This window comes from Argentina anserina, chromosome 3, assembly GCF_933775445.1.
Source record: "Argentina anserina chromosome 3, drPotAnse1.1, whole genome shotgun sequence".
NCBI classification, from domain to species: Eukaryota; Viridiplantae; Streptophyta; class Magnoliopsida; order Rosales; family Rosaceae; genus Argentina; species Argentina anserina.
In genome coordinates, this window is record NC_065874.1 from 31786185 (window position 1) to 31809033 (window position 22849).

At 37.0% G+C, this 22849-nt stretch overlaps 2 protein-coding genes across 2 annotated transcripts; both read left to right on the forward strand.

Moving 5' to 3' along the window:
* The first annotated feature begins 320 nt into the window (after positions 1-320).
* On the forward strand, positions 321-10183 carry LOC126787506 (F-box/kelch-repeat protein At3g06240-like). Its single transcript, XM_050513377.1, has 3 exons — positions 321-484; positions 8774-9911; positions 10015-10183. The coding sequence occupies exons 1-2, from the start codon at positions 321-323 to the stop codon at positions 9876-9878; spliced, it is 1269 nt and encodes a 422-aa protein (XP_050369334.1). The 3' UTR covers positions 9879-9911; positions 10015-10183.
* Positions 10184-18768: 8585 nt separating this feature from the next.
* On the forward strand, positions 18769-20581 carry LOC126788766 (protein NUCLEAR FUSION DEFECTIVE 4). Its single transcript, XM_050514777.1, has 2 exons — positions 18769-19961; positions 20161-20581. The coding sequence occupies exons 1-2, from the start codon at positions 18769-18771 to the stop codon at positions 20579-20581; spliced, it is 1614 nt and encodes a 537-aa protein (XP_050370734.1).
* Positions 20582-22849: the final 2268 nt, after the last annotated feature.

The window sequence follows — 22849 nt, forward strand, 5'->3', positions numbered from 1 at the left end:
ATGGGAGTTTTGTAAATGTAACTTTTACTACAGATTCTAACCACAGCACAAATCAAGCAAGCAAGCAACCTCAGTAAAATTCACCTCTAACTTCTTAAAAGAATGAGTCAAGTAAAGTGAAGTGAGGTCGATTATAAACCATCAACAAGGTTTATACAAACAATTACACGCTCAAATGCAAGTCAATATATTACCCAACGCAGACAGAAGCTGAGTAATTGAAGACGAAGAGGGAGCGGCGCTGCCTTTGAAGATTTGAGCCGAGGTTCCTCTTTCTCTTTTCTATTTCTCGGCTTTTATACCTTACATATGGGTATAAAATGTCTTTTCCCAATGTTGTCAGAGCGTATTCACTTGCTTCCGGTGCGTTTTTGACCGGTTTTGACACGCTTCTTGACGTTTTCTTCTGTCCATATGAAGGAACATTTCAAGATGTGGAGGTGACTATGCTGGATATGCCGGAAGACCTGCCGGTGGTGATCAAGTACATTATAGAAAAGACAATATTGCCCCTCTATTTTCAGTTGAAATTGTTTTAAGCCGGGTAGGCAAAACCCAGTTGCTTATATTTTACCGTTCTGATTCGAATGATGGTAATTCTGACGCTTTAGTCGTATATTGTGAGTTGTGAGAGAACATTACGCATAGGTAGTTACAATGGTCTAAATATCGTTTTCGGTATCGTATCGGTTGAGAGGTAAAACGATATATCGGGGGATATATCGGTTTTATCGGATTTGCTTATTTTCAATAAAATTTATAAAATTATACTTCAATATGTACCAAATAAACTAAAAAAACGGTACTAAGTAAACTAAAGAAAATAAATACTTGCTTTAATGACAATTAAAGTACACGAACGACATCTAATAATAAAAATAGGTATTTAAGAATGATTATTTAGACTTGAAATTCATCATATATATTTTAAAATTTATATAAATTAAAAATATATATGAAAAAATGAAAAAAAAAATATAAGTTTTTTTAAAAAGAGGAAATAAATATTAAAAAATTAAATAAAAATTAAAAAAATAATAAAAAATCAAAGTTTGACCGATATTTGACCGTTGACCATCATTTTTGCGTTGACCGATAAATTTTGACCGATATGCTCTTATCGTATCGGATTCGAAATATCGGCGATATCGCCGATATTTCGAACATAGGGTAGTTATGTATGCACGTTTTCGGCTTACAATGGCTTTTCCAAATTGGCAATTGCCATTCCAAAATTCCAAATTGAATGCACTTATGAGAACATTACGCGTACGTAGTTATATAGAGAGAGTGAGAGATGCATGAGAGCACAACAAATGCAGCCCGCCTACTCCCCGCATAGTGTCCGCATAAATCCCGCCCAGCTCCCAACTAGTATACCATCAAACCCGCCTAGATCCCGCCGCCTTGCCCTATCTAGCGTCCGCGTGCCAAACCGGTTTATTTGAATATGTTACGTGACACTGATCTAACCAAAGCACGGTGAGCCATTAAGCTAAGTGAAGGTATTGGAGTCGCAGTTACATGTTTAACCTATTATTCTATCAGTAACCACTATAGGTGGTTGAATTGGCAATAGATTATTTTATTTTAGGTTTAGAAATCTCATGTCCAGGTTTAGATATGCTGATGCGCTGATTGAAGTTCAATTCTCAATTTAATCTTGGTGGTTAAGAAAGAGGGATTGGTCAGCTCTTTGTTGATTGAAGTTCAATTCTTAATTTAATCTTGGTGGTTTAGATATCCTTTCTATCAATTAAGTTGTACATAATTAAACCCGTCATCCTCAACTTTAAGGAATGCTAGCTGCTCCTCTCTTCCTGATTATTGATAATTTTAAGATTTAGAACAACTTTCATTTGATTCCAAAACTGTTCGATCTTTCATTGAGTCTTAATCAATATTGAATACCTAAATGCCTTTGGTACGTTTGAATATTTGGGATCCGGGAGTTATTGGCTGTGTTTGGTAAAGCTTTTTACCTCCGGTGATTATAAATTAAGCTAAGAAAAGTGTTTGGTAAATCAGCTTCTCACTTGCTGTTTTTAAAAGCCAGTGCTTTTTAGTTCGAAAAGTAGAAGCTGCCCTTATCCTCCTTTTAGAAGCAGAAGCCGCGGTGCCTACTGTAGCGGAGGACACTGTAGTTTAATGAAATTTTCGTAATCCCGATGGGTACCCTCATCTCTTTCAACCAATTACAACGAATTACCACAGAAACCTTTCAATCCTCTCACCCAAGCCTGCTCTCACTTTGTTCGTCAATCTCCCCATCTCTCTCTCTCTCTCTCTCTCTCTCTCTCACACACTTTGAACAACATCTCAGCCCTCTCCCTTATGTTCATCAAGCAATATCGGTATGGCATTGAGGATCCAAGAATCAGTAACACATCTTTGATTTGGGGTAAGTCTATTAACAATTTCAGTTTCAGATTTCTGCAATTTTGTTGTAAATATGGTTTCAAATTTATTCTGGGTGGCTCCAATTTTGTTTATGATTCGTATCAGAACATGGTTCAAATCTCATACCTAGATATGTTTGATTATACACATGGACATCTTATTTTTAATCACTCCTTTTAGATATTATGTGGCTCAAACCCAAAAGGGAGTATCATGATTTGGGTAAATGTTATTTTTTGTTCATAGTATCAGTTTGATTATTCTGCAAATGTTTAGGACATGAAGTTCATAACTAGCTATATGGAATTCAAGACTAAAGTTTACTACCTCTAGTAAACTTCTACTGGGGGTATTAAACTTGAAAAACAGTATTTCTAAAGGCCATAACACACCTTAAAATGGAGAAAAATCACCTTAGATGCAAAAAAATAAAATTTACTGGGGGTAGTAAAAATTTACTAAAGTTTACTATCTCTAGTAAACTTCTACTGGGGGTATTAAACTTGAAAAACAGTATTTCTAAAGGCCATAACACACCTTAAAACTGAGAAAAATCAACTTAGATGCAAAAAAATAAAGTTTACTGGGGGTAGTAAAAATTTTACTAAAGTTTACTAGAGGTAGTAAACTTCTACTGGGGGTATTAAACTTGAAAAACAGTATTTCTAAAGGCCATAACACACCTTAAAACAGAAAAAAATCAACTTAGATGCAAAAAAATAAAATTTATTGGGGGTAGTAAAAATTTTACTAAAGTTTACTAGAGGTAGTAAACTTCTACTGGAGTTGCTCTTATATCAACAACTATTCCAATTTACTTTTACTTACCCACATTAACTAGTAACTGACACATCATGTGACTGTATTTCATGTCACTTCCTTTTGCTATCTCATTAGCAATTTACCCTGATGCCTGCATCTGTAGTATTGATTTAGGCCTTACATAATAAAAGGTATGAAACTACTTGATGAATGCTTTCCATGATTGTCACCTTCTTGCTGTGGCCACCACAACACTTCCAACAATATCATGGCCGAGAACCAAGAAATAAAAGAGAACTATTTAACCAAGCACACTCTTCACTTAGAGGAGTTATAGAACGCTCATTTGGAGTTTGGAAAAAAAAATGGAAGATTTTAAAAGACATGCAAGGATATTCATTCGAGAAACAAGTAAAGATTGTCATCGCTACTATGACACTTCATAATTATATCCGAAGATATGCACATCGTGATAGACATTTTGTCCGAGGCGAAGAAAGGGAAGGTGGTGGAGATGAAGAAGAAGAAGAAGATGATGATGATGAACAAAATCATCATGGCGCACAAGAAATTGATATATTAAGAGACATGATTGCTCAAAGTTTGATGAATGCACGTGATTGAGTATTTATGTATTGACATGATCATAATCAAAACCAAATTATCAATATCAGAGTATATTGGTTTAAGATAATTTTAAAATTATCCAATATTAATATGCCATATATTTTCAGGCATTGTTTTAAACTAAAATTAACTAAAAATTATCTTAAATGTCCAAATTAGTCATTTAACAATTAAAAGCATAAGCCAGCTTGAGTTTACCAAACGTTCTGCCACTACTTCTGCCACTAAAAGTCACTTATAAAAGCCAGTTTACCAAACACTTAGCTACTTTACTTATCAGCTACTTATTTTCAGAAATAAGTATAAGTCAGCTTATCTAATAAGCTCAGCTGCACCAAACACAGCCATTAGTTGTTAAATTCAAATCATATACGAGTAGTTCTAATGTGTACTTGGGAGGCAAAATTTTACCACTTATTACGGCAAAGAGATCAGTTGAGGGATTAACGACTCATGAAGGAAATCGGATTTAAGACGGATAGGCCGGTATATGAGCATGCTCCCTAACTTGGAATTGGCTCCTATTAGCCAAAAAAGCATCTTGCATGTCTAAATTATAATGTTCCTCAAATTTTATATTATTTTTTTGTAAAAATTAACCCACATATATGTGCATCGTATTCTCTAACTAATTCAACAAACTTCTTCTCGATCAGAATCATGAAATTTACGTTTTATAAGAATCTGGCAAAAAAGATAATAATAATGTACATTTTGGATCATCGGTTGACAGTGCCATCTTCCAAGACCAATTAAGAAGTGGAATTCTAACTTGTGATGGTAGTCATCCAAGACAATTTGATAGCATTAAGTTTGAACGCTTCGATACATTTTCTACTCATTTTTTCTCCAAGTAAGAATGTTTCGTAAAACTAGCACAAATCTCTATACGATTTATTTTATATACTAGTCGTCTTGGCGTGTGTGGAAAGGCTGTGTTCGTGCGTCTTTTTTTTCTTTTTCGATTGTCATAATTCACATAGAGGTTCGAGAAACTTGTTCCATGTTTGAATAGTGATTAGGATTTAGGAGTAAGGATTTAGGAGTAAGGATTTAGATGTGGACTTTCGGTATTCAATCAACTTATCTGAGCAAAATTTTCACTACCCCTCCAATTCTATCAAACAAATTGGCTTGATTTGATGAAATAGCTAGGGGACCCTTGTTATTTACAGTATAGCTATCCTCTCTTTCAATGCATTGCACAGCTTGGGCAAACTTTTGTGTGCCGATTCACGAATGAGGTCTCGCTCTTTCTTTTAAATTCTAATTTGATAGGCAGGAGGATTATCTCTTTTATCTTTCATTTTTTCAATTTTGGTGAATGTTGTTTATTAATTGTTTCTGATGTAAGATGGGAGCACTCCATTTTACTGCATTTTTTTCCATCTATGGCTACACCCCTAAACCTAATTGTTGATCTGGATTTGGGTCAAACTTTGGTGTATCGTACATTTACCTCTAGTCCAGAAGTATTTATTCCCATTCTTTCAACATTGAAGTAGAATAATGGGATTCATGTTTCTGTTTTCTTTGTGGCATGATAAATGGAATGGGAAAAGCTAATTGAATAGAGCTAATTTTGTAACGACCCCAAAATTTCAAGCTTAAAAACTCAAAATTTTAAAGTCGTTAAACACAAAACAATTTCAATGAAATCGAAATCATTTAAAATGCACAGCGGATCATTACTGAGTTCTCAATATAACTCAAAAAACCAATTATCACAACCCAAATTTATAAGTCAACATTACATAAAATGGAAATGTAATAATCCTCATAACTCTCACAAAACTCACAAATCGAACCACACCAATTTTCCCACAAAATTCCACGCAAGAAACCTCACCACAAGCTGGATACGAACAACTTCGAGTCTCCGGAGTCGTCACTCAAACTCCCCTAATCAACACCTGCGGAATTATCCCCTACACCATTGGATTGGTGCACCGGGATTGTAAACACAAACCCGGTAAGCTTATAGCTCGTACGAGTAAAATCAAAATATAATTCGCATATCAAAATATACGAAAAATCACAATCAACAAATATAAATGCCCTCATGAGTTAATGGACAGCCCATCTGGTTGTCCCAAAGAAATATGAAATGAAACGCTCATGAGAAAATTAAGTAGCCCTTCTGGTTACCCAAATGCATTTATAATACGGGTACCAAGAACGCTGGTACACATCTGTTACCCCTCTCGTAATACACCGCCGATATTGGATAGTCACCCGCTACCCAACATCCAAAACAATCTGAGTACCCATGAGCAGATAATCACCCGTTACCTCACATGCAGTACTAAGGCAGACAGACTAGAGCTCTAACTGTATCGTAACTTTCGCCCGGCCAAAGGCTAGGTTTCGACTTGCCAAACACGTACAATAATCTCACATCATATTGTACCAAACATCAGGTCCGAAGACAATTCACATTTTAACAATCTCAATGTTAAAAATCACGTACAATAATCTCACATCATATTGTACAAATCAAAATCACAATAAAATCATAACAATATATTATATAGCAAACTATATATATATACGTATTTATTTACCATTTGTACGATATATATATATAATTCATTATATCTTATACATGTCATAATTTATAAACACGTCCGAAGACAAAACGTTTAACAATCTCAATATTAAACTCACATGCTTGTCATCGAAATGACCTATTTCAAATGAATTCAATACAGTATATAATATAGCAAATTATATATATATATACTTTTTACCATTTATACAATATATATATATTCCACTATATTGTATACTTGTCGTATTTCAATATTTAAAACTCTTGCAAAAATCTTAAAATCACCGCAAGGGTGGATTCATAAATATGTGAGATTTTACTCACCTTATCGAGTCGAGCGTAATCCCACAATTTTCTGAAGATAATTCATTTTCTCGCTTTATAGATCACCTTGAAAAGATAAGAAAAGAATTTAGAAACGTTTCGTAAACCTTTAAATGCCGAAACAGTAATAATCGGTTACTGTTCAGCAATTTTCGGTTTTACGAATTTATTGTTCACAGTTACTATTCATGATTACTATTCACTATCACTATTCACAGTACTATTCACGTATTAATGTACAAATACATAATCAATACGTATCGTTGTACGAGTACATACTGTTTACGTATTTCTGTACGTATAATTACTATTCAGAAATACATTCTGTCTCAGTAACTAATAATTACTGATTTATCCTTCTGAATTTACTTTTTACATTTACTGAATGTAATTTATATTTACATTTACCGTACGTAAATAAAATTTACTTTTACATTTACCGTACGTAAAAATAAATTACAAAATTACCCTTCTCGGAATCACTGTTCACGCCGCCACACGTGGCGGCGCGTGGGGCACACGCGCCGTCACCAATCAAGGCGCGTATGACGCCACCACCGCCCCAAAAGTCTCCCTCATCTCGTCCTCCTCCTTCCTACGGTCGCAGACCACCTCCTACTCCTCCCACGCTCCCCCGACGGCATCTCCCCCAAATCCTCTCTCATCCGATCCCTCCAAATTGAAACCAAACCACCACAAATCAACAACAAGGCATCACAATAACCTAATTAAGCTAACCCTCACCTTAATCACGCTTTTGAATCGTCGGATTGTCACCGGTGAGCTCGAGAAGTCGTCGGTGGAATCGCTGGATCTTGGCGTCGTTGGTGGAGCTCCGGCGCTACGTGGTTGGGCGTGTTGACCTCGGGGTCGACTAAGGAGGGCCGTGCGGTGCTCCAGGGACCGGCGGTGAGGAAAACGGCGGCTCGGAGGCGGAGCTCGTGGTGCGAAGCAGAGGGAGGCTCGGGGAGAGAGGAGGAGGTCTCGGTGGCGAGCTAGCACGTCGCAAGCTCGGGGGTAGGAGAGGAAGGTCACGCGATCCTTCTGGGCATGGCGGTGCAGGCCACGGAGGGCTGGCGGGCAAGATCACCGACTAGGTAGTTCGGAGGGAGAGAGAGCTCGAAAGAGGAGAGAGAGCTCGAGGGAGGCGCGTGGGTGAGGGAGAGAGAATAGGGTTTCTGAAAATGGAAACCCTATTCTGATTAATTTCCTTTTTATACCCCTTTCTAAATCGGAAACTAACTTCTATCGTTAATAACTTCCACGCCCGATGTCCGATTAGAACGCGTCACATACTCACGAACTCGTATCGATGAGCTCTACAACTTTCGTGAAGAAAGTTGTCGCAACCGAGCGACGAAATAAAAGTCGATATATACATTGCGGTAACGTTACGTTTTTTAAAATAAACGTTCTGAGAACGTTTCCGTTTCCGTTTTGTAACATCGCAAACAATCCCATTCGATTTAATTGAATTTCACAAAATCAATCAAATATCGTTTTGAAAATTAGGGTTATTACAATTTTTTTTTCATGGAGCTTTTAAAATTGCGTATTAGCACTGAAAATGTAGCCTTTCCACTGTTAACTAATGGGTTGGAGAAGACAAATAGTAAAGTCTTTAGCCGTTAACATTGTTGGGTTGGAGATGGCATGAGAAACCATTTTGCACAAACTCAAACCAAAACCAAATGAGCTGACAATCACCTTAATATTTGCTGAAATCATCTCGTCTGGGATCTCTGTTGCTAATATCAAATTAAACTTTTAATGGTGTTATCTTTGATAACAAGACTGTTGTTGGTTTTATTACAGTAGCTTCTAAAAATCTTGGTAAAACTAATGTTTTATGTGATGAGGCTTTTGTATTCATGGTCGTTAAAAGATACAAGTAGATGGAGATTCTAAGTCTAATGAGTGGTTCTATCCTATGTATGTATAATTTCAAAAAAAAAAAATTCTATGTATGTATAAATTTACCCATATTGGGTAATTGGGCTGGATCTCTAGTTCATTTGGTCCAAAAAATCAAGAAGCTAGTCCCAGATTTACTGAAGAAAAAAACTTAATATATAACCCCGAGACTTGTTAGGGTAAATAATAAACAAGACAAAATGGCAACCGCCGAGAAAGTCGAACAAGAACTACCTGGGAGATCATCCGCGAGATTCTAGCCTGGCTGCCGGTCAAGTCCTTATGCCGATTCAGGTGTGTCCAGAAGTCTTGGAATTATTTAACCTACGACCCTCGCTTTATCAAATTTCACTATGACAAAGCCACCGAGCACGACAATGTGCTCTGCCAAAGACGAAGAGTCTTCGTTTGTAATATGTGGATGCTTTGCTCTGTTAATCTTGATGAGGGTCTCAAGCATATTAATCTCGATGACCATTCTGGGTATCGGTTTTTAGTAGACAGTACATATCTTCGGGATTTCATGGGTTTGGCGATTCATTGCAATGGCTTGTTGTTCGGCTGGTCTTGCTATCATGAGTTTATGTTGTTTAACCCTGTTATCAATCAGACCAAGATTTTGCCTATGCCTCCGACGTATGATAGTTTGACTCTTGAGCTGTGTGGGTTTGGATTTGATGTGTCTGCAATGGATTACAAGGTGGTTCATGGGCATTTCTGTGATGATGGACTTAGGTTCAGTCTTTATTCATTGATATCAGGTTCTTGGCGAGTCATTGAAACAATGTATCCTTACATACATCGAACACCGGCTGTGGAGGGGAGAATAGTGAATGGAGGAGTACATTGGATGGTTGGAAATGTGAAAGATGGATCATCATCCATGGTTATTATATCTTTTGGTTTAGCGGATGAGGATGTTAGTGAGATTTTAATGCCGCCGGATTTTAATGTTTATGAAGATGAAGAGGAGTATTATCTCAGTGTCTTTGAAGGATGCATATGTGTGGGCAAAAGGGATGCCCTGGCTTTTTGGGTCATGAGAGAGTATGGAGTGGTCAATTCCTGGACTAAAATAAGAATGAACATACCATTTTATGAGGGGTTACATTCCGGTTTTGTGAAGAAAAATCATCATCTGTTGCTGTTTCAAGTGGGTTCGCAACTGCAGTTGGTCATGTACAATTTTGATAAGAAAAGATCTCGCAATCTATCCGTTCATGGAGTTCGCGAGGTTTGTTCTGCTGGAATTTACTTGGAGAGCCTTGTGTCACCCAATAAATATAGCATCACTCAATAATTTAGCATTGCAGCTGCAATGCAGCTGGAATAGGTAAGACACAAATCCACTGAAGCTCTTTCTAGAGATGATTACTTTTATTTATTGAGATTTTGCTAGAAATCCTTTTTGTTTATTGAATATCCTTGTATTGCAGGAGCAAGTATATTTCTACCCGAGGACATCTTTAGCTGTAGTGATGCGAGCATGTGAAAGGCTTTTCTCATGTTTTGGTTCAAATTCAGGTGCACCTGAACTTCAGTTGTCATCTTTTGGTTTATAGCTAGAGTCTAGCTCTAAAAAACAATTTTTCTAACTTAGTTACCAAGTGCTACTCTAAGTACTAGTTTAGTTCATCATTGAACCTTTATCTTAAAAAAAATGGTCATGTTGCTGTTGCATTTAGAAATACCATTAGTATTTAAAAGTTTCTTTCAGTGCTTAAATTCCCTTGTTTAGATTTAGAGTTGCTTTGTTAGTTTCTGAGTTGTTGGATATGCTAGCAGCAAAGTATTTTTGAGTATTATGATGGTATGTATTCACAGATGTATATAGTAATGCTTTTAATAGATATTCCACTGCCTAAGTTGATTTGATTTATCCTTAAATCGGATTTTATATTTGCTTGGGATTTATCCTTTAATGTCAAGCTATGAAGCAAGTGGATCCTAGTGGAATTGTGATCCAGTACACTTGTGCTCTGTTTGGATAGGGTGGTTTGGAGTAAGGATTTTCATTTAACCATTCTGTATCCAAATTTGCTTTTTTTTTAAAAAAGAGTTAAATAAGGGTTCTGTAGTCATTTCAAATTTCAGCATCCTCTCTTTTCAGAACTGAGAATCTTGGTCTCTTTCCTCATCTACCCTAAATCCTAAACTTGAGCAAACTTTTCTGCCCCTATTCATGGAGTTTTTTTCACTCTTCTTTCAATCTGATCGGCAGGATAATTTCTATCTCCTTTATCTTTTCAATTTTGGTATATTTCTTGTTTATTCATTGTTTCTGATTTAGAAGATGGGAGTATTCCGCTGTGACCATATTTCTTTCATCTATGGCTACAGGCCTAAACCCAAATGTTGGCCTGGATTTGGCTGGTGTATCGTATATCTAGCTCTCGTCAAGTTTACAATACTCTAGTCTGGGAATGAATATTGTGATATGAGTTTCTAGTTAGTGATATTTGATCCTTTCAACACTCACGGTGACATATTGAATTTGAAAAGCTAATCGAATGATATTGAACGGATGTATTCAGTGGTTGATCGTCCATGGTTATCATATCTGTTGTTTTAGCAGAGGTTACAGTACGTTGTTTATGTATGAATATGGTATCACTTGATTCACTTCTGCATTCTGCTCATTTAAGCAGTTTCGTAGGAGTCATTTGACTGTTGGATTGAATGGAAATAATGTCATTGTTCCTGATTTGAATACATCAACAATTGGTTTGTAATTGTTTCTTGACAATTAAGAAACATTTTTGCACAAGCTGGATTAATAGCAAATGAACTGAACATGATCACCTTCGTATTCCCTCCAACTCGGCTCATTTGTCTCCCTATTCCTCCCCTTTCCTCTCTCTCTCTCTCTCTCTCTCTCCTCGATGCCTTCTAGAATAGAACAACAGAAGGCCAATTTCGATCCGTCGAAATGAATTTGCTGCTCCTTATCAATCATATCATCACTTCTCAAGGTTTTGGTATGCGCCGTACAAGAAGAATAATGGTTTTGGAAAAGGCCATTAGACATAGTCATAGGTACAGGTGGCAAACGGGCCGGCCCGATCTATTTTATGCGGACTAAAACCGTACTCGGGCCGACTCATTTATTTATCGTGCCGGGTTCGGACTGGTCCATTTGCTTAAATATCAAGCCTGACCCGGGCCATGACCCATGCCTATGTCGAGCCGGACCTGGGCCTGTGCCGGGCCAAAAAGCGGGCCGGCACGACCCATTAGTATTATAAGACACAATTACAATAAAAATATATTATGTAATTAGAATATTTATTTTATATAGCTATTTAAAATAGTAAAAATAAATAAAAATACTACAACATATTATATAATTTTTTTAAAACGTTATGTATGTCAAAACAATGACGTTTTCTTCACTATTTTGATAATATTTGTGAAATATTGTAGTTACAATAATAAAAAAAATCAAGAAATTTTAATTTAAAAGTTCTAATATTTAAATCTAATAATGATAATTGTTTAAATATATATAAATCATATAAATAATATAAAATTATGTGTTTAACGGGCCGTCCCATGAATTTATCGTGTCAGGACCGTGCCGGGCTCAAAATGGACAAGGTCCGGCCAATTACAATAACGGGTTCGTGCCGGGCTGACTTTTAACGGCCCGAGCTCGGGTTTTCGGCCCATTTGCCACCTCTAGTCGCAGGAAATAACACTGAATTTGAAAGAGGACCATGCTTCCTCCCAGACCAATGCGTTTCATGAAGCAAGGCCCATGAGTTTTCTTAGCTGAAATCCAAACCCGAGATTGGAATTTTGTGTTTTGTATATGAAGTCCAAGCAGATCATACGATTGCTTGTTGTAAATTTGTTAATAGAGAAGCCGAGTCCCTCTCTCTTTATTACCCTGACAGGGAACTTGAATGTAACAAATTTAAGGTTTCTGGTTGAAATCTAGTGTTACATGATGGAAAATTATGCTCGAATATTGGTGATGTACAACTTTTAATTTACTCTTTCCTTTATTTCAAAACTTTTAATTTATAGATCATTACTAAATCTGGTTTTGATAGCTGGGATATCTACTTGGAGATCGAGTTTCGTTTGTCTACTCATTGTCCATTTTCATGAGGCAGAGATAAAAGCAGGTGAGAATATCAGCTTTACAATTACTTCTTGTTTTAAATTTGATGGATACATTGGAAATTATAGGGAGGAATTGGAAATAATCATTTAGTCTGCTGCATGGACTAAATAAAGATATCAGATCTGATTTGTTTGCCTCTGTTGGCTGTAGCACGCCTCTGTCGCCTCACGGCTGTAAGCACGCCTCTAACGTATGTAGAATGCATGTTCATCTTTTCATTTGCTGATCCCAATTAATCAGCAAGTTTCTACAAATTAAGACACATCGATTTGTTTAATGGTCGATCATGAAAAATTATTCAATGAACCGAGATGCAAGTAAATCAAATCAATATGCAATCGCAGCTGCTTGTTTAATCACTAACTATTCGTATGACATTAATAATTGAGAGGATGAGTAAAGATGAAGTTGTAAAATTATAAATGAAAAGAAAAATAACAGATTCTACAATTTGAGCATGATATGCAACAATAGAAATTGCAAGATCACAAGGCCACAAATAAAAGGCGTCTACAAGACCTAACGACTAAGGCGTCAAAAAACACTAATGAGGTTGAAATATTAACAACGTACATGACTGACACGCTATTATTAGTGCAAGTGCATTTTAATGTTTGGAATTCGCTCTCTTATTTTATAATTTCCTTATATATAACAATCTCAGAACTGAGATATCTTCAATCATTAATTATATTTTCAAAGGTGAAATCCATGCCTTCGCACCTATGGATTGAATCTCAGTTTTGAGATTTTTCATTAAATATATTTGCAGAATTGCAGTAGATCACGCAGCATCATAGAATCGGTATTGTGTGTATCAAAATATGCCAGTCTATGGAAATAGAATGCAGTGTGAATATGCAAAGCATTAGAATAAGTCGTGAGGGATAACTGTACTAAACTACACCTCATGAATCTGCCAAATCAGCTCATTTTCTTTAGCTTATAAATGACCACAGACTCTAGAGTCAGACCTATAAGGATCATTAAAATTGACAAGCACAAATAGTATAAGATTATATGGCAGCTGATTGTTATGGTTACCTGTATTTTTATATCTAAGGTACCTGTTTGTAGCTACTTTCAGGTTTATAATGTTGTAGAAATTGGCAAGAAGCAAACTCTACCACTAATTATCCCGAAGAAAAATACCTTCATACATGGCCATGCCAATATCCACCAAACGAGGTTGGTTGGGGCTACTTAGGCCAGCTTTCCCCAACTCGATCGATAAGCTTTAACCTAGGGCGCGCAGTAGATTTGAAATCTGCATTTCTCGATCGTAATGACATGATTAAAATCATTATCTATATTTCTATATGTCCGTTGTCATAAGATTCCTTAATTATATCCGTAGTATCGATCTCTTATGACATGTAAATTATAATCAAAACATATCTCACAAAAAGTCATAAACAAGAATCATACAGCATGAGTTGTGATTAGGGGTGAGCATCTTCGTCCATGAAGATCCTCTTAGAATAACTTGAACCGTATGTCCGTATCTCATGAAAGGAAGAGTACCATGCCACTCTTGAACTTGTAGTGTTTCTATCTATACTCCACTCTTCAGATTGTATTTCTATCTTATGACATACAAACGATAATCATCATTTGACTTAATATCAAAATATGGGGACTAAAAGAGAGTACTAAAGAAATTTCATACACCATAATTCCTGAATAGGCATGAGGAGTGCCATGAATGGCAAACTATTTTATAATAACATGTATTGTACATGTCATTATATCATGAAAGAAATGTAGGTTTTAACATATGTTTCTCATATGTAGTTATTAACATATCTTGGTCTTAAAGGAAATTGGTGTTGTACGTCATGAAATAAAATGCATACTGTTTAATTTGTTACGTGGTATGTAATTATGCATGCGTCATGACTCATGAGTATGAACCATAATATCGCATGAACCTAACTTCAGAAAGGTAATTAACTTATGACCATGAATAGGTTACATAGGTCATAGGCGGCCCCGCATGCATTCGTGGTCGTAAGCAGTTCGAACTTCCTGATAACAAGAGCCATTTCCAAGTTATGTGAGACAACGTACAATTACTTCTGGCTCAGAAATTCTATGAAAAAATTACATGCATACGGCCGGAAAAGGTTTTAGGTATCACTGTGGCAAAATGTAATGTACTCAACGTGGGTGATTTCTCGATGCCAAATTATCAATATGTCTTCCAAATTTTGAAATATTGAATCGACTCACGCAACTAAATTTGTATCGTGGATGAGATCAGATGACTAACACCAACATAACATCATATTTCATCTCCATTTGATCAAGATCAGAGGGATGAGGTCATATATATAAATATAAATATATATATATATATATATATATATATTTCAATGAACATACATGCATTAACATGGGCAAGCTATATCTTTTTCCATCTGTCTTTATTAATCGATTATCAGATCATTCAGAATTTCAGATGGTCCTAGAGTGTGAGTATACATAATACAAGCAATCTAGCTTGCATATGAAATCTATGGTATATATAGCTCTGAGATATAGGCTCTGAGGTTGGCCTTGCTCTAATTCATTCATTATTTTTATTACCTCATAAGTCGTATATAAAAGACTCCTTGCCCTGAAGGAAGAGATAATCGCAAAGCCACTAGTTTGTTACACGGCGTATTCTAAAGCCGTATACAATATTCTTAATTGTCCATAATATCCATGCCATCTTAAACTCCCAATCAATTTCAAAGACCATAGTGGAAAAAGGAGCACATTAATCAACTACTTAGCATCTAATGACATCAGAACATTGAATTTCAATAATATCAGTTGCATAAAGGCGATTTGATGTAATTGTGGTGGTGTATATAGAACCACATTGTATATGCACAACCACTACAATCTACATATATGGGATGGGAACATGCAAACTCAGTTGTTGCAAATGACAATTTATTGCAGTTTTTGGAAGAAAATTACTGATGATACTATACCTCGAATTTTCGGCTTCGAATCGTATAAATTCTTATAAATTATTAAACTTAGAAAATTTAATAAATCGCATTTTTCCGCTTTCTCGACGATGTCAAACGAAACCAAACCATCTTCGGAAATTTAAATTGGAAAAACGTTACGTTTTTGTGACGTGAGAATTGACTTTTATTTCGTCGCTCATCTCCGAAAACTTCATTCACGAAAGTTGTAGAGCTTGTCGATACGAATTCGTGGATACGTCACGCGTTCTAATCAGACGTCGTATGCAGAAGTTATTATCGACAGAAGTTGGTTTCTGAATTTGGAAATTGTATAAAAGGGAAGTTTTTGGAAACCCTAGTTTCTAAATTTAGAAACCGGCTCTTCTCTCTCTCTCACACCCCGCATCCTTCTCTCCTCTCCCCCGATTCTCTCCCATCGCCTCACCTCTCTCAATGGCGATCTCCCTCCACCGGCCACCGTGCACGACACCTCCGGTGTCGTTGGAACCGCACGTCCATGACGCGTCGACCGGTGGTGACGGCGACTCACCCCAGGCGGAGCTCCAGCAGCGCCCGAAGAAGCACAACGTCGGCTCCGTCGATCTCGACATCGCCTGCGTCGCAGGAACTCGGGGTCACGACTGCAAGTCCTCCCTCCTCCTCCTCGACACGATTCCACCGGCGGTGAGGCTCGAATCGAGCTGCAGCAGCTCTGATCTCCTCTCCTTGATCTGAGACCTTGCGGCAGTTTCCGGCCAGTTTTGGACGAGCTGAGGTACGGTTGTGATCTCCTCCTCATGCTCTTCACTTTTCATGTTGGATGTTTGTTGTTTTGTTAGGTTTTGGCCGGAGGTGGTGGAGTGGCGCGTGTCGCCGTCTGTGGCGGCGCGTGAGAGAGTTTGGAGTGGTGCAGAGGCGGCATTAGGCCGTGGAAGGGAGGAGGAGAGGAGAGGAGTGGGTTTGGGTGGTCATAGGTAGGCCACACGCGCGATTGGAGGTGGCGCGTGAACAATAAAATTTGTATAAGTAATTTATGTACAGTAAATAGTAAAAGTAATTTATGTACAGTAAAAATGTAAAAGTAATTTTTGTATAGTAAAATGTAAAAGTAATTTCTGTACAGTAAATTGTAAAAGTGATTTCTGAGCAGCAATTATAAAAGTAATTTTCTGTTTAGTAAATTGGTGATTAGTATTTACATGAACAGTAATACGTGAACAATATTTGCGTGAACAGTAATCCATGAACAGTATGTATATGAACAATATTTACGTAAACTATGGGCGGCGCGTGGCTGCCGGAGGGAGGCGCGTGAACCCCACGCGCCGCCACGTAAATTATAAAAGTAATTTCTAAGCGGTAAATTATAAAAGTAATTTATGAACGGTAACTCGTAAAAGTAATTTCTGATTAATAAATCGGTGAATAGTATTTATGTGAACAGTAATTACGTAAAAACCGTAATTTGCTGAACAAAAACATTGGTACTGATTCGACATATGAGGTTTTACGTAACGTTTCTAACCAGTTTATTGTACAATGAGGTGACCGACAAAACAAGTGAAAGATTTGCTTTCGGTATTGTGGAAATTACGCTCAGGAAAAATAAGGTGAGTAAATCTCACTATGACGAGTCTACCCTTGGTAGTGATTCATATTTACATTTTATTTAAAAGACCGAACTATGACATGTATATGATATAGTGGGTTGTGTATGTGTATAAATGGTAAATACGATACATATATATGTGTTGCTATATTATATACTGTCACATTCTTATTTCCAAATGAGTTTTATTATAGCACCAATATTTATTTTATTGAGCAAGAGTCGCTTGGTTGTTGTACAATAACATGTGAGGATTGTATTGTACGTGGTTTTAACTTTGAGTCATGTCAAAACGTTTTTCTGTCTTCGGACGTGTTGGCAGTATCGGAACCAAGCCTTAGTCGGGTGACAATTACGATTCAGTTAGAGCTCTAGTCTGTCTGCCGGTGTACTGCATGAGGGGTAACAAATGGGTTACTTGGGTCTCATAAGTACCCATATTTTTGTGATATTGGGTAACATATGAGTTGCCTAGTATCTGACGGCGTACTGCATGAGGGGTAACAGATGAGTACCTGGGTCTCATGAGTACCCGATTATAAATGTAATTTGGGTAAACAGATGGGTTGCCCAATGTCTCATGAATACACATATTTTCAGATATTATTGGACATCCAGATGGGCTGTCATGTGTCTTATAAGTGCATTTATATTTAAATGTCATATGTATCTTCTTTTGTTCACTATCTGTGTTATACTGTTGATTTACTCATACGAGCTGCAAAGCTTACCAAGTTTGTGTTTACAATTCCGGTGCACATATTCGATGGTGTAGGGGATAGTTCTGCAGGTGTGGATTAGCAGAATTGGAGGGTTTCTCTGAAGATTTTCGAAGATATTATTCTATTTGTGGTGAGGATTGAGAGGATTTTACATTTCCATTTATTATAATGCTTGAATTATAAACTGGTTTTGTAATAATCAAATCGACTGAGAAGTACTATGAACTCAGTTACGATACGCTGTAACTATAAGATAATTTTAATATATTTGAGATTGTTTTAGAGTTTTTCATGGCTTCGATTTCGAGTTTATCAGTTGAAATTTCGAAGTTGTGACAAATACATTAGGTTGAATATCAAAACGTTAAGCATATAAGAAGTATTGGTAATTTCAGCAATTGTTCAAATATTATGGGAAGTAATGTTGGCTTGAACCAAAGAGAAAATGCTTTACGTTCCTAGGTAATTGCTCATGATATAAAACAACCCCCTTAATTAGTTCTGGTAGAGAAAGGAAACCAACCACCTTAGTTACATGTCACTTTAACTCGGAAGGATCAATAGTGAGATATACATTAACGATCTTGTGGTGATTGTCTCTTTCTGCTTTTGCCAGCATTTCAGACCTTGTACTCATTTCACACAACACTCCACGCACTCCTAAACCTTATATATACACCTACCTTTCCATTGCAGATACTACAACACAAACAAATCAATTTTTGGCTCCTAGTTTAGGAACCAACCTTGGCTTCTAGTTTACCATGTCTTCCTCATCAAAATCTTTCCAATGGTTGAGCCTTGTGGGCATCATATGGCTTCAATCCATAAACGGAACAAACACCACCTTCCCTGCTTACTCATCCCAACTCAAGAACACTCTCTCATTGTCCCAACTACAAATCAACAATCTCGTCTTCGCCTCCGACGCAGGGAAACTCTTTGGTTGGTTTTCCGGCATTGCTGCTTTTTACCTTCCCCTTTGGCTAGTCCTCATGATCGGCTCACTTCTGGGGTTGATTGGCTACGGCATCCAGTTTCTGTTCGTAACAGGCCAAATCGCATCTCCAGCATATTGGCAAATATTCCTGCTCACCATGGTGGCCGGAAATAGTGTTTGTTGGATCAACACCGTTTGCTATGTTGTTTGCATTCGAAACTTTCCATTTCACCAACAAGTTGCTGTGGGACTAACAACAAGTTACCAAGGGCTGAGTGCAAAAATCTACACAGATATAGTTAGTGCTGCTTTTTCTTCTTCACCTCATAAGAGAGTTCAGGCCTATCTCCTTCTAAACTCTCTCATGCCTTTACTAGCCTGTGTTGTAGTGGCACCATTGGTGACAGAAATTGATGTGCTTACAGGGAAGTCAAGAAACATAGCAACGGGGTTCAACTTGATGTTCCTTATAACCATCGCCACCGGAATCTATGCCGTCATCACCAGTTTAGGATCAATGATCGGCCTAGACAGAATGATAGGTACCGGGGTGTTCCTACTCATCCCCTTGGTAATCCCAATTGTGGAAATCATCAAAGAAATTATATCAAGACGGTGGAGCCTAGACAGAGAGAAAAGAGTGTACAATGTCAGCATAGATGATCATAAAGGCCTTGAGAGCATAGAAAGTGGTGTGGTGAAAGTCGAAGAAGGAGAGGAAAATACTCAAATTAGTACGGTGCAGGTACTTAATGAGGTCGATGAAGTACCAGTTCAGCAAGTGTTTGGTGTTAGAGAGGAGATTGGAGTGAAGTTGATGGTGAGAAGGATAGATTTCTGGTTATATTTCCTAGTGTACTTTTTCAGTGCAACAATTGGGCTTGTGTTCCTAAACACCTTGGGACAGATAGCAGAGTCAAGAGGTTCATCCAAAACTTCTTCCCTGGTTTCTTTATCTTCTTCATTCGGGTTCTTTGGTCGTCTCATGCCTTCACTTCTGGATTATTTCTTCTCTAGGTAACAATTCCAGTCCCTATTTTCAGCAAAAAAAAAAAAATTTAGTTTACATTTTTGAGTCTTGGAAAGTGTGTGTGTGTGTGTGTGTGTGTGTGTGTATTGTCGTGCATACTAGAGTGGAATGAACCACATACTTTGCTTGCTAGATAAATTGTTTGAAACTAGTTACTTATCACTTTCTCCTTTCTCCTCCTTACAGAAGCAAGTATATGATTTCAAGGCCCGCATTCATGGCTACATTAGCTGCACCGATAGCAGGAGTTTTCTTCTTGCTTCTCGACCCAGCTAACGTCTCGCTTATCATCAGCACTGCTATCATAGGAGTGTGCACTGGAGCAATCACTTCTATTGCCGTCTCCATAACCACAGAGTTGTTCGGTACCAAGAAGTTCTCAATAAATCACAATGTGGTGGTTTCAAATATTTCAATCGGGTCGTTTGTTTTTGGCTACACATCTGCTCTTCTTTATCGCAAGGAAGGCAATGAAGGTGGTAGGTGTGTGGGAATGGCTTGTTACAGAAGCACCTTCATTATCTGGGGTAGTCTTTGTACGTTGGGGACTGTTCTAGCTTTAATGCTATATGCTAGAACAAGAAAGTTCTACTCCAAAAGATCATAGAAGAGTGGAGTATTTATTTATTTTGGGTCGAGGAGAGTTGAGTACGTACAGTGTTTTTTTCCCCATCTGTTTCAAAAGAGCTTATAGATGTAGGTATTGTTGCAATCAATCAAGAAAGGGAGTATACATTATACATGGTAGTTATGGTATAGAAGAGTGACTTGTTAGTGGATCATTGATCTTGTTCCTTGAGTCATACGGTAGGTATATACTAAAACACCATTACTTTTTACGAAATAAATTTTGCACCAGCTCTTTTTCCATATTATTTTCTCAACAATTTATATTTGTGTTATTTCCTAATTAATGATAATCATCAACTGTATTTTCTCTTTTCAATTAGGTTGATTGTACTTAATTCATATATGCTCAAGGGTCATCTTGCCCCTTTAAGAACATAAAAATTTTGAAGTTTTAATTTCCAAGACATATTATATGTACGTAGGTTGGTACTTATTTATAACACGAAAGATGTATGTGAATACTATGATTCACAGTCGATTTCATACTTCGAACGGGCGTGATCATGAAAAGAGGATGCCTGCTTGATCTTCAGTATTAACGATTTTCCCCCAACCAGATCAACATCTTCATGCACGCCAATGATAGACACAAACCTTTTCAACTTCTGCCCATATTGCATAAAAATGTATACACTTAGGTTTTGGGTCTTTAAAACTTAGGGGGAATACAGTTCGTATCCTACGTACCAGAAATGCACATACCGTATCCAGCTATATATCCAATATATGAGGAAAAGATGCATGGAACTCTATCTACCAAGTTATGCATGTGTTCAAATTTCTTGATGCTCACTCAACACTCAAACAAAACAAACAAGAAAAGATGCACGAAATTTCTTTCTTCTAGAAAATTGAAAGGTTAATTTCCAACATATTCTCTTGAAATTTAACTTATAATTACATGTATTTCTTTTGAAAACAAATTTGCCATCCAGCTTTAATATGTCTACCATGTGCTCACCTCCTATCTTGATGTCACATGACAATTTATTTCTCTTCTCTAACCATGGTTAACCCTTTTATATTTTACCTTTGCAATTTTTTATTTCAATTTTATAAAGAAAATGAGTTAGCCACAACTTGGTTTCAATTTTTAGTTTGCTTAATTTTTCATCATTTCAATCAGTCTTCTTCAGTAACAAATCATGAAATTGTGTAGTTAAACAATACTTTAACAAGTTTTGGTTGCTTAAATCAGTCCTTAATTCCTTATGCATGGGTTCGACTTGGTTTTGTCATGCATGTTTTCTAGATGGACAAATTCATACGTGATGCAATTCTGTTTTGATATATTCTACTACACAATACGTACATTTTGTTTGGTCTTTCTGTCTTCCATTTTCTGCTAGCCTAACTTTTTTTATTTGTCGGGTGAGTACATGTCTCGACAGATAAATTTAAATTACTTAGAATTTTTGTACGTATCGGAGTATGGTTCAATTCTAAGGTTCTTGGTTGGAAATCCCAAAAGGGGTAAAAAAACAAGGAGAGAGAGAGATGACAATGCCGCTGCATCTCAGAAATGACTGAGTATACTCAAGTACAATATTGGCATCATAAACTTCTACCGACAAATCGCCAATGCATTAATCTGAACTTTGAATCACGACTCACGATCGGCACGTGTGCCATATGTTCTTGCCTGCGATTTGACCCATCTTCCTGGACATAGCGAAAGCAATGCAATACTAATAACTAAGCTATCTATTTCAATAGATTTAGTTGAGCATCAATGCATGCACATACTACACTATTCGTTTACTCAAAGCTACACTTCCAGTGGGATCCATTCAAGATGTAAACGTATTGACAACATCAGCATTTGATCATATATATTGCTTTCACTCTGAGAATTTGAGGTTGAAATTTTCCGCTATTAATTTCTTTAATTATTCTCTTAGTTTTCTTTAGTGGTGATCCCTACGTTTAACTGACATGTGATGACATATTTTTACGTGCGTACTGTTGCGGGTATCGTTAGTACTTAATTATAACCCCATCTCATAAATCTTTGATAATTTCACACATGTATATATCTACTGGAAGAAACAAAGTGCATGCAGTTATAATGATTCGATCAGACGATCGGTAATGATAAACAGTTAAACACACATGAAAAAAATGGAAATTAGGAAGTTAACAGGAGGGAGAGGGAAGAACGTACAGCATAAGTCAGTAACGAAACCCTAGCATATCCGAACATTTGGAGAGTAGCAATTCCATTCGATCGCCGAAAAGTGAAATT

What these genes read in the sequence shown, in the direction of transcription:
- LOC126787506 (XM_050513377.1), top strand. Translation starts at nt 321, where the DNA reads ATGTCTTTTCCCAATGTTGTCAGAGCGTATTCACTTGCTTCCGGTGCG. An exon ending in GACCTGCCGGTGGTGATCAA is followed by an intron (nt 485 to 8,773) that starts GTACATTATAGA and finishes ATAATAAACAAG; the next exon opens with ACAAAATGGCAACCGCCGAG.
- LOC126788766 (XM_050514777.1), top strand. Translation starts at nt 18,769, where the DNA reads ATGTCTTCCTCATCAAAATCTTTCCAATGGTTGAGCCTTGTGGGCATC. An exon ending in CTGGATTATTTCTTCTCTAG is followed by an intron (nt 19,962 to 20,160) that starts GTAACAATTCCA and finishes TCCTCCTTACAG; the next exon opens with AAGCAAGTATATGATTTCAA.